Here is an 18,509-nt window from a genome sequence, read left to right on the forward strand (position 1 = left end):
TAGAAATTAATAGACCTAGGGACGATAATTTTAAAGAAATTAATTGCGCTTGGCATATTGAGCAGAGAGAATAATGTACGGAGAATTCGGATGAATGTCTTTTAGTATGTGTGTGCATTCTCTGGCTGGGTGGGAAGCCAAAAAATTGCAGATTATTTTCCGGGTTCTGATATTTTCCTACTGACTGATCGTAGGGAAATGAAACTATAATTTCATAATTTTATTTTCCACTGACATCTACAGTTTCCAAAACCATAACGAATGGAACACTTCTCTTTGATCCTTTGACTTGTAGCAGTTGTATTTCATCACTTGAAGCGAAATATTTTTCAGTTACGTGAAGTTGCGTACGACGATAACAGAAATCGTAATACGGCGAAAGGGTAATGAAACATACATGAGAAATCTTTGTAAGTTAAACAGTCCTGCTTGAGGCATCTGTTCACCTTGAGAACACATTTTGGTGGGAAAATTGTGGAAATATCGCACGGTTAGAGTAGTAAATCCGTTAGTAATATCTGAGTCTTTGCTTGTGAAGTGTTTGTGGCGTGTTCTCAGGTGAGACAGCAGCAGACAGGGGTGAAGCGCAGCGAGGTCGTGTTGTTGGTGATGGGCTGGGAGCCGTGGTTGTGACCGGTGCTAGGCAGCCACTCAAGCCTCCGAGAGGCTGCGCAACACAGTGAAGTATGAATAGGATGCGTTCATCACCTGAAACACAAACGATACTCTCATACTGAACCTGATGTCTAATGATGAGCAATTAGAGTACTAGAGCTAGTTAAGCATTTGCGTTCCCGCTCGCTTCTTATCTGACGTATTGTACGTACTATATGTCAAGTCTGACTAACCGAATGTTGCATACTGTCTAATTTGTGCTTCAGACCGACGATAAAATTAAACTTAAGACTTCAGAATATTACATAATATGTCACAATATCATCGTTAGAGTCCGGGTATTTATGTTATTATATATTCTTTTCCTTCGCTTCTACTCGCGTAAAAAGTGTAAATGTTCGCGAATCCTGTTGCCTTCGTTGATATATTTCATTTTAAAGTTACATATTCCTACTTTTATCTTTATAATTACATGTTTTTACATATTTTAAGTTCCTTTAAAGTCAGTACCGCCATCAGACTGTTTTTTATTTGCAGTGTTACATTTACACGATCATGATATCGGCTTTAAAGTGCCATTATCAAGTGTGTTAATGTTATACAGGGCGTAAGATGGCATACTGTCGTATTTAAAATACACTATTAGACATATTGTCTAAGGATCAGTATTTCTCGTAAAAGCCTACTGCTTTGTTTTATCACTGAGTGTAAACGTAGCACTGCAAATGAAAAAATTATTATATTTTAAGTTAATGCTGCATAAAATTACACATTATTGTTTGTTTGCTACGTACTGAGGAGGAGAGGTACATGCTTTGAAGAGAGATAGTATTAGCGATTCTGAACGAAAAACGTCATATCAACATATGTTACGTTCTTAATAGTTTCCGAGGAACCTAGTGAAACGATGGAGAACACGACGAATGCAGGTGATAGGAACTGGTAGTGGTAAGTACCCATGGGACCAAACTGCCGAGGTCATCGGTCCCTAGGCTTACTCACTACTTAATCTAACATAAACTAACTCTCGCTAAGGACAACACACACACACACACACACACCCATTCCCGAGGGAGGACTCGAACCTCCGACTGGGGGAGCCGCACGAACCGTTGCAACGCGCCTGAGACCGTGCGGCTACCGGTGATAGTAAATGAAACCTTTTGATCTAATATTTTGTTTAATTTGGTACATTTCCTCACGAAAGGAGAGTCGACAGTGAACTGCAATACGTTTTGCAGCTTTTGTACTCAGCTGTTGTATTGGTGATCTGAGCTCATTCGTAGGTTCCTTTACTTGAGCACACGCGTGTAAAACTCGAGCGAGAAGTTCCTCCTCTGTGTCCACTCGGCGCTTGCAAACTTCGCTCGTAAGCCAACCACACAAACAGTAACATAACGAAGTAAGGCAGGGTGACCTCGGTGGCCAAGAAGTGACTCCATGGCGACCGATCCAACGACCAGGACACGTTTAGTGAGGTACTGTGTCACTTGGCGCACGGAATGTGCAGAAGCTTCTTAGTGCTGAAAGTACGTACTGCCTCGTGTTGTCAAAGCGAAATCCTCAGACTATACTGGTAATAAATTTTAAGGAAATCAAGGTATCGAACTCCATTAAGACTGTTACCTATGTTATCTAAAACAACTGGAATGATGAGTTGTTAGTAATATCGCACTAAGTGAATCGATCAGTAAAGACAACACTACGTAGCCTAATGTCACTTTTGTTGCATTCACATGTGACTGCTGGTGAATAACGACATGTGACTGACGCCCATGACTTTCAAACAGCTGTTTGTCGAATACGGTTAACAAAAAGGCATATGTTCATTTCAAGCATTTTTTTTCAGAATTACCAATACTATGATAGCTCAAAGCTTGTACATTTCCTCCTGACTTAACTGTACAGGGTGTTCATTTCAACTGAAGACACTGAAATATCTCGAAAACTAGGTATCGGATCAAAAAATGTTATAACGCCACCTTGTTTGTCTCGGAGGGGGGAATCCAACGATGCCACACTATACCCGCCACCCTACTCCATGTGTGGGTGGCGGCGGTCAACTTTGAAATCTTTGTTGCAGATTACGATTCTAAGGCAAAATGTGCATAAGTTTTGTCTGAAGAATTTTCTTCGTTTCGCGACAGATGGCGGAGGTATAGAAATGGGTACACAATCGTAATTTACGACGTGCTACTCAGTGGCCCTAGAATATCCAATTGCACGTGGGATCACGCCTCCATGCTACGAGGGTAGGATAGGCCTGTAAGCAGGTGCAGCTCGCGTGTTTCGGTCGATTCTTATTTTGGTACCTTTGGTGTTGTCGTATCTTCACTGCCTTGCACTCTTGGCCGGTTTTGGTTGTGAAGGTGAACAGCGAGGGCTGGGACGTTGGGGCAGTGAGCGGGTTTGTGGCAGCGAGCATGTAAAGGGAGTACAGAGTTGGCCATTGAGTGCCTGCTGGCTTTCCGGACCAAGTTGCGGCTGTGTGGCTTTAGACGGATACCTTGTGCTAGAGGTCGGGCAGTTGTGCACGACTCGGCGGAGATTGTTAACTCAACCCGAAGTGGTCTTCTGCTGTTAACAGTGGCCGAGCGGTTGTAGGCGCTACAGTGTGGAACCGCGTGTCCGCTACGGTCGCAGGTTCGAATCCTGCCTCGGGCATTGATGTGTGTGATGTCCTTACGTTAGTTAGGTTAAAGTAGTTCTACGTCTAGGGGACTGATGACCTCAGCAGTTAAGTCCCATACTGCTCAGAGCCATTTGAATTTGAACCACTGAAGCACCAAAGAAACTGGTATAGGCATGCGTATTCAAATACAGAGATACGTAAACAGGCAGAATACGGCACTGCGATCGGCAACGCCTATATAAGACAACAAGTGTCTGGCGCAGTTGTTAGACCGGTTATTGCTGCTACAGTGGCGGTTTATCAAGATTTAATTGAGTTTGTACGTGTCGCACGAGCGATGGGACAGCATCTCCGAGGTGCGACGAAGCGGGGATTTTCCCGTATGACCATTTCAAAAATGGCTCTGAGCACTATGGGACTCAACTGCTGAGGTCATTAGTCCCCTAGAACTTAGAACTAGTTAAACCTAACTAACCTAAGGACATCACAAACATCCATGCCCGAGGCAGGATTCGAACCTGCGACGTAGCGGTCTTGCGGTTCCAGACTGCAGCGCCTTTAACCGCACGGCCACTTCGGCCGGCATGACCATTTAACGAGTGTACTATGAATATAAGGAATCCGCTAAAACATCAAATCTCCGACATCGCTTCGGCCGGAAAAGATCCTGCAAGAACGGGACCAACGACGACCGAAGAGAGTCGTTCAACGTGACAGAAGTGCTGCAGATTTCAGTGCTGGGCCCTCAACAAGTGGGAGCATGCAAACCATTCAACGAAACATCATCGATATGGGCTTTCGGAGCCGAAGGCCCACATGTATGTCCTTGAAGAGTGCACGTCACAAAACTTTACATCTCGCCTAGGCCCGTCAACACCGACATTGGACTATTGATAACTGGAAACATGTTGCCTGGTCGGACGAGTCTCGTTTCAAATTGTATCGAGCGTTTGGACGTGTACAGGCATGGAGACAGGCTCATGAATCCGTGGACCCTGCATGTCAGCAGGGGATTGGTCAAGGTGGTGGAGGCTTTGTAAATATTTCGGTCGAGTGGCACGCACGTAAGCATCCTGCCCGATCATCTGCATTCGTTCATGTCCATTGAACATTCAGACGGACTTGGGCAATTCCAGCAGGACAATGCGACATCCCACACGTCCGGAACTGCTACAGAATGGCTCCAGGGACACTCTTCTGAGTTTAAACATTACGACTGGTCATCAAACTCCCCAGACATGAAGTCTATTGAGCATATCTGGGATGCCTTGCAACGTGCTGTTCAGAAGAGATCTCCACACCGTCTTACTCTTACGGATTTATGGACAGCCCTGCAGAATTTATGGTGTTAGTTCCCTGCAGCAGTACTTCAGATATTGGTCCACTCCATGCCACGTCGTGTTGCGGCACTTCTGTGTGCTCGCGCGGGCCCTCCACGATATTAGGTAGGTGTACCAGTTTCTTTGGCTCTTCGGTGTACTTGATATTATAGGATAGCCTGATTTTAGTTTAGCTGTGACCAGAAATTTATTTCAATCACTGAGCAGTACGGTTGTTTTTCCTCACTAGCTCCAATCAGCTTTAAATTGTCTGTAATGTCTAAAGGTTATTTGTACATATTTATTGTTATTCTCACTGATAGTTTTAAAATAACTGTAGGAAAGTAATAATTTACTTATAAGCGTAGCAGTTCAAAATAGTTTTCTCCTTATTTTCGGAGATCGTCACATATACGTACGTATATATTTGCAGGGTGCTTTTTTGCTAGTAAATTCTTGTAGGCCATCCCTTGCGTATGTGCAGGTTACGGTGTGTCACTTGGTTATGCGTTCATCTGTGCGGTGAATCATCCTTATTCTCATCCGCATAGAAACTAATTGGTGATGTACAGTTCAACTGTTTTTTGCTTTGTGGCTGTTCTGGCTCGGCGTTTGTGTTGGGTTCGTAGGCGGGCAGTCCGTTGTCCTACCTAGGCAGATCCGCTGCGAGGATGAGGTTCGGTGGTTATACCGGACGGTGGGCCCCTCGCCTTCGCGGGTTGGCCGTTGAATGAATGCTTGTGGACGTACCGTTAAGCGCAGCCTTATCAAGTTATGCTACTCACTTGTATTGCTTTCTTATTGCTTGAGTATTAACTGCTGTATCTACTGCAATTTTGTACTTTTGATGTTCGGCGGGTGCCCGATTTTATGTTTTCACTTTGATTTACGGCCTTATCCTGGAGGTAAAGGTGGCTCCAATCAACAGGAAACGGTTATCTAGTTCGTGCTCCGTGTGTGGACTTGTTTCATTGTTTCATTTAAACTACTGCGTGACTGTTTTTTTCTCTTTAATACTTGTCATTGTTAAAAAAGTAATTGTGCTACACTTGAATGTTCATTATAGTTACATAAAGTCGCAATAATTGCGTTAGTAAAATGTCTTGCTAAATGATGTTCAATTAAACCATCTTGGCCAGTCCTTTCATGATTCCTGCTTCTCAGGCACGAACATTTCTGGTTCCTGGTGAGGTTTTAATTACTATTGAAGGTTGTATGTTTTGGTTTGCATGCCTCTGTAGAAAAGCGGTACCATAACGGTTCCAGCTAGCGTTTCATACCTTCTAACTGGAAAACCCATTTGCAACGTATTATTCCTCCGACATATCGGACTCGACGCGCCACCGTGGCCGTGTAGCGAACTACGACGTTTCATACCGGGCAGTACACTGCGACCGGAGCTCAGGTATCGTGCTGACGTAGAACAGGTAGCGACTCTAAACATACTTCAGCGTTTTTTGCCTGCACACCTGCCTATCATTTGGAGAACAGACGTGCAAGTGGAAGATGAATGTTGCATCCCAAAATAAAAAATTAAAATGATCCTGATTTATGGAAAATTTAGGAGAAATGTTGAGGCTGCTGTTGCCATGTATGCCGAGCGTTTACCAGAGAAAGCGTGCTCTCGTTCATTCTTTTACAATGTCTTTTACAATGTTGTGAACGCCTTTATGTCTGATGGCAGCGTACAGACCGGCAAGAAGAAATGATGCAGACGTGTTACAGGAGAAGATAGTGAAATAGCTGCACTAGCGGCAGTGCACCACAACCCACGGATAAGCGCCCATCAGTTACACCGCGATTCTGGTATGTCCGCATCATCGCATCATCCATACCAGGTGAACTTCATGGCGTCGATTTCCGTAACCTGGTACTGTTTTGTGAATGTGCATGTCAACAAATGCAAACAACTACCTCTTTCTTTGCCGAGATGCTATTTTCCGATAAGTCTACATTCACAAACCATGGCAGCGTTGATCGGCGTAACAAGCATTACTGGAGTGTAGACAATCCCCATTGGTTACGGCAAGCTGACCATCAACGTCCTTGGTCGGTTAACGTATGGTGTGGCATCACGGGGAACAACTCATTGGTCCATATTTTTTCGACGGCACGTTGAATGGACGCAAATATCGAATGTTTTTGGGACAAGAACTACCGGTACTACTGCAGGATGTTGCCCCGGACATTTGACAACGTATGTGGTTTCAGCATGACGGTTGCCCAGCGCATTACGCAACTGAAGCACGGGAGGTGTTAGCCCTTGTTTACAATGGTCGGTGGATCGGCAGTGGTGACCCTATTAATTGGCTCGATAGGTCACCGGACTTGACGTAGTCAGAATTCTTTCTGTGGAGATATTTAAAAGATAAGGTGTACCAGGAAGTGCCAACAGGGTGTGAAATCATGGTCGACACTATCAGAAACACCTGTGATGACATTCCTGCAGATTTGCTTCTGTCCTGTGGACGGTCATTTGAAAAGCGGACCACAAAGTGTATTGAAGTTGGTGGTACTTCGTTTGGACACTTACTCTAATTGGGAAAGTCGAGTAGCGCTTGCCTCCAGCCACGGCTGTAGCGGCGCGTAGAGTAGTCCCGTATTCGATCTGTCGGAAGAATACAATGTTGCGAATGGAGTTTCCAATTAGAAGTTATGATGTGCTGGCCTGGTTTACACTCGGAGCAGCCGGCCAGTGTGGTCGAGCGGTTCTAGGCGCTTCAGTCATGAACCGCGCTGCTGCTACGGTCGCAGGTTCGAATCCTGCCTCGGGCATGGATGTGTGTGATGTCCTTAGGTTAGCTAGGTTTAAGTAGTTCTAAGTTCTAGGGGACTGATGAACTCAGATGTTAAGTCCCATAGTGCTCAGAGCCATTTGAGCCATTTTGAACACTCGGAGCATGGAGGCTGGGTACCACGTGCCATTGGACGCTCAAGCGCCATTGTGTAACATGTAAATTACGATTGTGTACCCATTTCTATTCTTCCGATTACAGCGCCATCTGTGGCGAAACGAAGAAAATGCTGTATACAAAACGTACGTACGTTTTGCCGTAGAATCGTAATCTGCAATAAAAAAAGGGGGTTCCCATTTAAGATTTCAAAGTTGCCACCCGCTCATGGAGTAGGGTGGAGGTTCGAGTGTCGCGTCATTAGATGTTCCACTTAGAGACAAACAAACTGGAATTACAACTTTTTTTGATCAGATGTGAAGTTTTCGAGTTATTTCAATGTCTTCAGTTAAAATGAATACTCTGTACATCCCTTCACCCTCAGCAGGTCGCCCCATTGCAAAAGTATCCTAATCCGATCAACCATAAAAATTGAAGACGGAAGTAAATTATCTTTAAAAATCGCGTTCTAGGGCGGTAATACCTGTTTAACTGCACTTTGAGTTGGATTACGAAGGACATGCTTTTGCTTAAGTCCTAAGATTTGGAATTTCAATTCTCAAAAACACTGCAGATACAATAACTATACAGTGTGTACCAGTGCAGTAGCCATTATTGGCAGTGAGGCAAACAAAAGAATGCTGGCCCACAGTTTTTCGAGTACTAGCGAGATTTACCGATTCAGCACTAAGAAGTGTGTGCGCCTACAAAAGATTGCCAAATAGTACCTGTTAAGGTTTTACGACAGTTTGTGTTCATTATATGTCGTTGTTGTTGTTGTTGTGGTCTTCAGTCCTCAGACTGGTTTGATGCAGCTCTCCATGCTACTCTATCCTGTGCAAGCTTCTTCATCTCCCAGTACCTACTGCAACCTACATCCTTCTGAATCTGCTTAGTGTATTCATCTCTTGGTCTCCCTCTACGATTTTTACCCTCCACGCTGCCCTCCAATGCTAAATTTGTGATCCCTTGATGCCTCAAAACATGTCCTACCAACCGATCCCTTCTTCTAGTCAAGTTGTGCCAGAAACTTCTCTTCTCCCCAATCCTATTCAATACCTCCTCATTAGTTACGTGATCTATCCACCTTATCTTCAGCACTCTTCCGTAGCACCACATTTCGAAAGCTTATATTCTCTTCTTGTCCATACTAGTTATCGTCCATGTTTCACTTCCATACATGGCTACACTCCATACAAATACTTTCAGAAACAACTTCCTGACACTTAAATCTATACTCGATATTAACAAATTTCTCTTCTTCAGAAACGATTTCCTTGCCATTGCCAGTCTACATTTTATATCCTCTCTACTTCGACCATCATCAGTTATTTTACTCCCTAAATAGCAAAACTCCTTTACTACTTTAAGTGTCTCATTTCCTAATCTAATTCCCTCAGCATCACCCGATTTAATTTGACAACATTCCATTATCCTCGTTTTGCTTTTGTTGATGTTCATCTTATATCCTCCTTTCAAGACACTGTCCATTCCGTTCAACTGCTCTTCCAAGTCCTTTGCTGTCTCTGACAGAATTACAATGTCATCGGCGAACCTCAAAGTTTTTACTTCTTCTCCATGAATTTTAATACCTACTCCGAATTTTTCTTTTGTTTCCTTTACTGCTTGCTCAATATACAGATTGAATAACATCGGGGAGAGGCTACAACCCTGTCTTACTCCCTTCCCAACCACTGCTTCCCTTTCATGCCCCTCGACTCTTATAACTGCCATCTGGTTTCTGTACAAATTGTAAATAGCCTTTCGCTCCCTGTATTTTACCCCTGTCACCTTTAGAATGTGAAAGAGAGTATTCCAGTCAACATTGTCAAAAGCTTTCTCTACAAATGCTAGAAACGTAGGTTTGCCTTTTCTTAATCTTTCTTCTGAGATAAGTCGTAAGGTTAGTATTGCCTCACGTGTTCCAACATTTCTACGGAATCCAAACTGATCTTCCCCGAGGTCCGCTTCTACCAGTTTTTCCATTCGTCTGTAAAGAATTCGCGTTAGTATTTTGCAGCTGTGACTTATTAAACTGATAGTTCGGTAATTTTCACATCTGTCAACTCCTCCTTTCTTTGGGATTGGAATTATTATATTCTTCTTGAAGTCTGAGGGTATTTCACCTGTCTCATGCATGTTGCTCACCAGATGGTAGAGTTTTGTCAGGACTGGCTCTTCCAAGGCCGTCAGTAGTTCTAATGGAATGTTGTCTACTCCCGGGGCCTTGTTTCGACTCAGGTCTTTCAGTGCTCTGTCAAACTCTTCACGCAGTATCGTATCTCCCATTTCATCTTCATCTACATCCTCTTCCATTTCCATAATATTGTCCTCAAGTACATCGCCCTTGTATAAACCCTCTATATACTCCTTCCACCTTTCTGCCTTCCCTTCTTTGCTTAGAACTGGGTTGCCATCTGAGCTCTTGATATTCATACAAGTGGTTCTCTTCTCTTCAAAGGTCTCTTTAATTTTCCTGTAGGCAGTATCTATCTTACCCCTAGTGAGACAAGCCTCTACATCCTTACATTTGTCCTCTAGCCATCCCTGCTTAGCCATTTTGCACTTCCTGTCCATCTCATTTTTGAGACGTTTGTATTCCTTTTTGCCTGTTTCATTTACTGCATTTTTATATTTTCTCCTTTCATCAATTAAATTCAATATTTCTTCTGTTACCCAAGGATTTCTATATGTCGTATTGCATCAAAATTATCGCCGCAAATAAGATCTTGGCGTTCGATGGATGATGCTTTCACTGCAGGCGGAGATATTTTTCTGTGTTGAGCCGTATTAAACAGATCGGGTGATGTAAGTACTCTCAACATCCGCGACGTACACGTAGCAGTGCAATCGCTTCTGATACAGATGCAAATTTTTTCATATGTGCTCCGCTATGGTTGTTGTGAACGTTTTATTGGACAGACTTCAAGTACCTGAATGTAGCGTGTTCCTTCAGAACTCGTACCATGGGGAACAGGTTACTGGTGAATCAACATTAAAACTAAAAGCTGTTCAGATGTTCTCAGAGGCTCTGAGAAACGTCCTGCTCTTTGTAAACAGCCACCACACATCGAAACAACGGACGTGTGTGGACGTCCCGCTGACAACCTCATTGTTCGCAAACTCGACGGAGAAGAACCTCCAAAGCCATTACTGATTTCCTGCAAAGTGTTAGAACGCACAGATCATTCAACAGTGGCTCGTTTTGTGGATAACAGTCATAAGTGTTTGCTTTATTCTGGATACGCGGACTCGCGCAACAGTTGACGGTGAAATTGTGCAAAACGTCACCAGTTACCTCAAGAGCCTTTTCATGAAGAGAGTGGTGTGCAGTTAGTGCAACTCGAATTACAGGCCCGATGTTTTTTGAACAAACCATTAATTCTGATAGGTTTATGAGCGATACACTGCAACATTTTTTAATATAAATAAATACTAACGAAAATACATACGTTTATTTCATGCCGGACAATGCGAGAGCGTACACCGTCATTGTGACTGCGACAGTTCTACAAGGATAATTCCTATAGTCAAAAACACTTAGACAATCATGATGGAACATCATTGACTTTTTTCACTCACTGAAACACCATGAATGAACAACCTTTTCAAGTTATTTTCAGCCTTTCTAAACATGTGTCACGTATGAATTCGATGTCTGTGTTGATGATTAGCATGTTTTGTGATATTAAACCGAATATTTCGTGAAACGAATCCATTTCTCTCTGTTTGTGTTTTCCTATCCGAAGAAAAGTAAAATAATCTTAATAAATAGCAAATAGAAGCAAATTTTTATAACAGTTCTAAATTTCGTTCCGAGGGCGAAAATATGATTTACAAGGGGAACGAAACTGTAATCGTCACTAGATTTACTATAATGGCTGTTGCAGTAATATACGATACACCCTTGACTGTAGCGTTTACACAGCAGAAATTACAACACAGGACTTAAACAGAGCTCAGTATTTGAACGGTAATCAGTAGTTACGCTAGGAATACCACGCTGTTAATTTGGCCACTGCTCTAACTCACCTCAGCATAAAAACTGAACTCCCTCGTACACGCTGTGCACAACAGATGCGGTTAACAACACAGTGGAATGAGGTCAGACATTCGCACGCTACTAAACATTAGTTAGAAACTGGAAATTCCTAGGTCGACGAAAAAAGGAGCGGGGGCGGAATTAGGGCCCATAACCACATAAGTTTACAGTACGAAGATAACAGTTTTTAAATGAATAACAACGTAAAAGTGCGCAGATGTGAATGATTGAAGGTACACTCTGACATATAACCTGGTCAGCGGCCGGCCGCCACAGACTCAAAAGTCCTCCCCGGAGTGGGACAAACAGCATGGCCACGCTGATAATTCGTTAAATCCCGTTGCGTGTATAAACTGTCAACACTGTAGGTTGCAACACTTCCTGGAGGAAGTCTAGTATCCTTCTTAGAGTTTTTATGCGACGTCTACGCCCGTAATCTAGCAGTAAACCGCACGTCATCTGAATGCAACATCTCGCAATCGAAACCGCTCGTTGCATGTTTTTATTGCGCCTTTCGTCCGAATGCTGCTATCAGGAGTGTAATGGTAGCACAGTTGAAATGTATTCAACTTTCTGAAGCTCTGGTAATGACAATTCCGACCAATAACATATATTGCGAAAGGTTTCTCGGCAGCACACCTCCCTGGATAACATAAAATGTTTTAATGACATTGAGTGATGCTCCACAAAAAGTGGCTAAGATTCGCATTTTACCCTCACCAGCAACAAAGGCAGACGACCCGTTGTTATATGGTGAATATTGTATTACACTAGTATGCAAGCCATGAGTATCGCTCAAAATTAGCTTTATACTTGGTGATCCCGCCAGAATAACTCAATACGTTATTTAATGTTACCAGTAATTCTTCATATCTGGTTTGTTTTCCTTTTATAAGCGATTCCTTACGCATTTTTTTCGCCAGGAATTCGTATGTCTTCGTCAAGCCACAGTGAGTAACTGTTGGTTGGTTGTTGGAATTAAAGGGACTAAACTGCGAGATCATCAGTTCCTTCATGCTATATGTATCGAAACAGCAATAAATCTCGGAAGAAAGATACAAAAGCCAAACCTCGAGAAGCCCGATTGTAAGCAAGATATAATAAGACTGAGATAAAATCAAGAAGAAGTAGGAGGGGAGTTTCTCAGCCCACAAAGCAGTTGGAGGTGCCTGGACCACGGTATGCGGTGAGAGATGCACCCTTTGCGTCCGACCAGCACTACCACGCGCTCCATTACACCAAGAAAATGAGCAGCACAGATAAGATAATAAAATTTTGGGAAAGACAAAACATTAAAAACGGCAAACATAAAAGAATAAGGAGGACAAAAAGGCGGGAAGGGTAGGGGCCAGGTTTGCCCGCCGAGCAAGGCCCGCCAAGTGAGCTCTGGGCCAGAGCAGACGAGGGCTGCCCCTCTGATCCCTCGGGCAGTCAGCGAGGCCAAAGTGTCCCACTTAATACAGACGAGTAGGAGGCACCTTCGCGTTTGAAACGTAAAACCAAGTCAGCCTCTTTGGCGTCGTCCGCTAGCACCTTAGGTAGCGTGTCAGGAAGTTTAAGATATCGCTGCAAAGCATCAAATTTGGGCAGTCTATTAGGAGATAGACACCACATCAGCAATAAGGTGCTCACGTTGGATAATGTGGCCAGGGTCAGTAAAGTGTAATAAATGTATAGCCGACAAAAGACAGGGAATTCTCTGCGGAAAGTGCGAAGGGAAGATTGCCACGTGATCATGGTCTCATTTATTCTCTCCAGTTTGTTCGCGGAGGCTGGGGGAACCATTCTGAGTTCCAGACAACTGAGGACGTAGAGTCGACCAGTTCTGGGACCCCATTTCCGAAATCGGCGTCCTGCTAGGCAACTTGCCAAGCACTCGGCATGTTCATTCTCTGAGATCCCAACACGTACAGAGGTCCTAACAAGAACGACAGGCCGTCCAGCTTGATGGAGCTCACGAAAAAGATCCTGCATAGTCGCGATTAATGGGTAACGAAGCTAGCAGTGGTGTATAGCTCAGGGAGCCACTGCAGATTAGAAGCAACTTGCCACTACAAGAACAAGCATGGCTAAAGGGCTCGTTTGATGGTCACCGATTCAGCAGTGAAGACACTTCTTCCATTTGGCAAGGAGAATAGATCAGTGCACCTTGCAACACCGGCTCTTCCGTCGATAGTTGAGCCGTCAGTATCTACCGCTTCCGTGCCTGGAAACACATCGAGGACAGCGAGGTACAGGTGATGAATCACCACACGCTCAGCTGAACGTTTTGGTCCAAAGGATGGAGACAGAGCCGAGGTCGGAGTACATGTCATGCGGTCGTGGCATCGCTGTGTTAGTTTCCACATTTTGGTGGTATTCTGATATTGCAGTTGCTTATGACACAAGACCAGATATGGATACAATCCATTTGAGGTCAACAGTGCATATTATCTTACTGTTCCTAAACATTTTGGACAATGTCGTTTTGTACACATTTTTAGTTTTGTTAAAATAAGATTTCGCTGCAAGCCGAGCAGGAGAGGTGTGACGTTGTTTTTATCGATGGATCAATCTGCCCTAAGAAAGTCATCCCATGCTAATATTTGATTTGGTTCTATATCGATGATGTGAACTGTCTGCATTAACTACCGTCAGAGCAACGGCAGAGAGCTAAACGAAGCAGTGTCGTGTTTGTTTGCTCCGCTGCACCATGCTCGCCTCGCAGTCTAAGACAAGTTGATGATTCACATCCCCTCTGAGTATTGGTGTGTGTCGTCTCAGACTTTTTCTTATTTCTGTGCAAACAGCCAGCATGGAATACAGTAACAAAATGCTAACAAAACTTTTGCATTGTGTCTACTGCGCAATCATCATATCCTGATTTATTATTAGTCGTAAGTGTCCTCCTGTAATGCAAAAAACTTCATTCATTATTAGTATGGCGTTGTCACTATCGTTGTTCATATTCATTCACTCGAAGAGCTTTCGTCTCCATATTTGGTACCAATGCACATGACCGGTGAATCTAGAAGAATGGAATGTTGGGTGTTTCACCGTGTAGAATATACACATTTTCATCGGCGTCTTTTTGTCGGTCAACTGGAAAAGACCAATAAGAAGGCACGACAATGGGAATCCGGCGAGACAGGCAGAACTCTGCAACAATTTCTATTGATTTAATACTGTGACAACACATAAATTCGTGTCGCGGTACATTACTCATAAATGAATATGTAGAGTGGACTCTACCATTGCTACAGATAACTACGAATCTGTGGACAAAAGCAGATTTACCACTGGCTCAGCTGCTTGTTATATTGTTAAATCTCTAAAGGGAAGGTTATATTTAATAATTTAGTTCCACTGCTCTTCGAATAAATTATGCAAATGGATAAATTAGGGTTTCTTCTTGCTTCTACTTACACAGCTACATAAACTAAAATGAAAATTCTGCACAAGACTGCACGGGGACATAATCGATTTCAAAGTTCTAATTGTTTGATATCTTACTGTTTCGTGACGTGTGGGGCTAGGTCAATTTCCAAATAGGCAAGGTGGATTTCAAATTACTTTTTATTCCACTGAAATAAGCCTTCGTTGCAAAGTGTCAAGGTACGTGTTTTATTAGTTTGTATTTGTGATAACTGTAATTGTGTTGGAAAATTATACACCTCAATGTTTCTCATCCCGACTGTTGCACGAGCGGAAACTAATATCAGTAGCTTTGCTGTTTCTACAGTGAAATTACATTGACGAAAAAAATAATCGCAACAACAAAACATAACTAATGTACCGTAATGAAATTTCGGGAATACATATGTCTGGGTGATTAACATTTCAACACGACATGTTAATGTGAGCGCCAGATAACCACTGCAAATGTGAAATGCTGATACACTAATAACCGGTGTAACTGCCAGAATGATGAATGCAAGCATCGAAACGTGCATGCATTGTGTTGTACAGGTGCCGTATGCTAGTTTGTAGAATGAAGTTCCATACCAGTTAAACGGAGCCCGTCAATAGATGGACAGTTAATGCAATTTGTGGTTGATGCTGTGTTTGTCGCCCGATGATGTCCCACATGTGCTCGATTGAAGACTGATGCAGTGATCGATCAGGCCAAGGCACCGTATTGACACTCTGTAGTGCATGTTCGGTTACAACACTGGCATGTGGGCGAGCGTTATCCTGTTGGAAAACAGCCCCTGGCATGCTGTTCACACTTAGGGCAGTGGCACAGTGATTAGCACACTGGACTTGCATTAGGGAGGACGACGGTTCATAACCGCGTCCTGTCATCCTGATTTAGATTTTCCGTGATTTCCCTATATCGCTTTAGACAAATGCCGGGATCGTTCCTTTGAAAGGGCACGTTCGAATTCCTTCCCAATCCTTCCGTAATCCGATGGGACTGATGATCTCGCTGTTTGGTCCGCTCCAGCAAATCAACCGACAGTAGGTCGAGTCAGCAGACTGACGTACAGTTTTACAGTCGGGCTGCGTGAAACAATCATGAGAGTGCTTCTGCTGTCGTACGAAGTCTCACCACGGACCGCAGCTCCAGGCGAAGGTCGAGTGTTTCCAGCACTCGGACAAGTTGGATGCAGGCCTTCAACTGGCCTCCTAATCAACACACGGCCACCACTGGCACCGAGGCGGAACCAACTTTCATCAGACCTCCACCCCGCCCAGTGATGAGCTCTCGCATGACACCACTGAGGTCGCAAATGGCGGTGGTTTCGGGTCAGTGGCATGCGCGCTACAGCCGTCTGGTTCAGAGTTGTCCTTGAAGTAACAGATTCATGACAGTTTTGTCACTGTGGTGGCAACTGCTGCTCAAACTGCTGCTGCGCCAAAACCATATGCCGAACACGATGGTCTTCCCTTTCGGTGCTGCCACGTGGCGGTCTTCTTGTGACTGTACGTTCTCATGACTACCGCTGCTAACAGTCATATATAATGACTACATACCCGCTAAGTCTGTCAGCGATATAGCAGAAGGAGCATCTAGCTTCTTGTAGCCCTAAACAACCTTGTTCAAACTCAGTGAAGTGTTTATAATGGCGTCTTCTTAGTCTTAAAGGCATTCTTAACTAACCTCAACTCACTATGTACAATCTTAAAGGTAACTAACGCTCATGACCGTTAAAGGGAGTATTTAAATGAACATGATTTGCATCCTCATAATGGCGCTACTAGTTACATTCTTATGCGAGGGGCGCGATATTTGAACAGACATCTTTCAGGTGTAGGAACACGCCTACCAACTTCCGTTTATGTCGCGCAACTCCTTCTTGGTGTTGCGATTTTTTTTTCCGTCAGTGTATGTAACAACGGCGTAAACAGCTCCCATTCACAGCCCAGAGCTTAAAAACTGAGGAACTCTAGATTAAATCTAAGTGAGTACCTTAAGTATAGATAGCCTGGAGTCAGGAACGCTCGTACTTGACTTATATAACAACTGCTTTGATGTTTAACGTTGCGTTATGAGGCTCATCATCTGATACTGTGATGAGAGAGTGAGTGAGTGAGTGTGTGTGTGTGTGTGTGAGAGAGAGAGAGAGAGAGAGAGAGAGAGAGAGAGAGAGTGAGAGAGAGAGCTCCTGCCGGCAGAGTCTCGTTTGCGCAGTGGTTCCGCAGATCCGTTGTTATGCGAGGCTGGTGTTAGTTGTCAGTTCTAATCGCACTGTAGACCAGTGCATTCTAGTTTCTTATTTTCCGTTTTATTTAATGGAGCTGCAAGTTTCCAGAAAAAATTCTTTAACAAAATCTCAAGAAAGCCGTTACGCATTGAGCGCTTTCGCTAGCTCGACTCAGTAAGCTGTCTTACTGGTCATAGATTTGTGCTGTCAGAATACCAAAGTGCTTCAGTGCTTCAGTGGTGCAAATGTCTCTGAAGAGCTTCCACTCGACCGTCAGCGATACGAACAGAGTTTGGTTCGTCACGTAGGACTCATACATCAGGAAGAGTAACGAAGTCAGTATATTGGTAGTTCCTCTGGCCTAAATGTGTGTCCAGCAGTTAGCCATCCCTGTAGACATTTGCTGACTCTGGCGTTAGCTACTGCCTCGCACTCTGGGTAGCTTGAAAAATGAGCGATGTGGGTGGTTTAAAAGTAGATGACTACCTTAAACATCACTTTCGATCGGTGTTACGTTCTCCGTGAATCCATATGTGGACGTCAAAATGTGCACTGTGCGGCGTTATTATCGACTACAGACTGAGGTATTCTCAGAGTTTATCGGATATATTTACCGTAAGAAGAGAAACAACGGCAGGAAAATGCGTTACAGCAGAGTTACTCACTGTGGCTTAACTAAATCATACAGATTCCTGACGAAAAAAACTGCAAGAAGGATCGGTTGTAAAAGAAAAAGAAACGAGATATAATGCATTGCTTATAAGATAAAACTACGTAGTGAGGTATTCTGATTGGATCACAAGCTATAAAACTAATTTTGGGCCGTGCGTGTCGCATATTAGCGTAATACAATATTTATCTTGTTAAAATATATCGTCCCGCTCTGTTGCTATCGAATGTCAGATGAAACTTCTGGGTGCCAGCAGGTGGGCCCCGAGCAGCTGCGACGCGTGCAACGTTCAGAACCACTCCGCCGAGAAATATTTCGCAAAAATATTGCTGGATTGAACTGTCATTACCGATGTGTCAGAAAGTTACATATATTGCAGCCGTGCTACAATTACATTAAGGCTTCAGTGTTAAGACGAAGGTCCTATAAAAACTCACACAACGAGTGATTCCGATTGCGAGACGTTTTATTCAAATGGCTCTGAGCACTATGGGACTTAACATCTGTGGTCATCAGTCCCCTAGAACTTAGAACTACTTAAACCTAACTAACCTAAGGACATCACACACATCCATGCCCGAGGCAGGATTCGAACCTGCGACCGTAGCAGTCGCGCGGTTCCGGACTGGGTGCCTAGAACCGCTAGACCACCGCGGCCGGCGTTTTATTCAGACGACGCGTTGTTTACTGCTAAACCAGGGGCGCAGACGTCG

General features: G+C 43.8%; 1 protein-coding gene across 1 annotated transcript in view; it reads right to left on the reverse strand.

The window, feature by feature from the left end:
* Nucleotides 1-205: 205 nt before the first annotated feature.
* Nucleotides 206-18,509, reverse strand: part of LOC126199113 (odorant receptor Or2-like) — a 197,759-nt gene continuing 179,455 nt past the window's right edge. The window contains exon 6 of the mRNA XM_049935869.1: nucleotides 206-708. Coding sequence (XP_049791826.1) covers nucleotides 652-708 — 57 coding nt within the window. The 3' untranslated portion in view covers nucleotides 206-651. The remainder of the gene's footprint in view (nucleotides 709-18,509) is intronic.

The sequence above is a fragment of the Schistocerca nitens genome, chromosome 8 (genome assembly GCF_023898315.1).
Source record: "Schistocerca nitens isolate TAMUIC-IGC-003100 chromosome 8, iqSchNite1.1, whole genome shotgun sequence".
In the NCBI taxonomy this organism is placed as follows: domain Eukaryota; kingdom Metazoa; phylum Arthropoda; class Insecta; order Orthoptera; family Acrididae; genus Schistocerca; species Schistocerca nitens.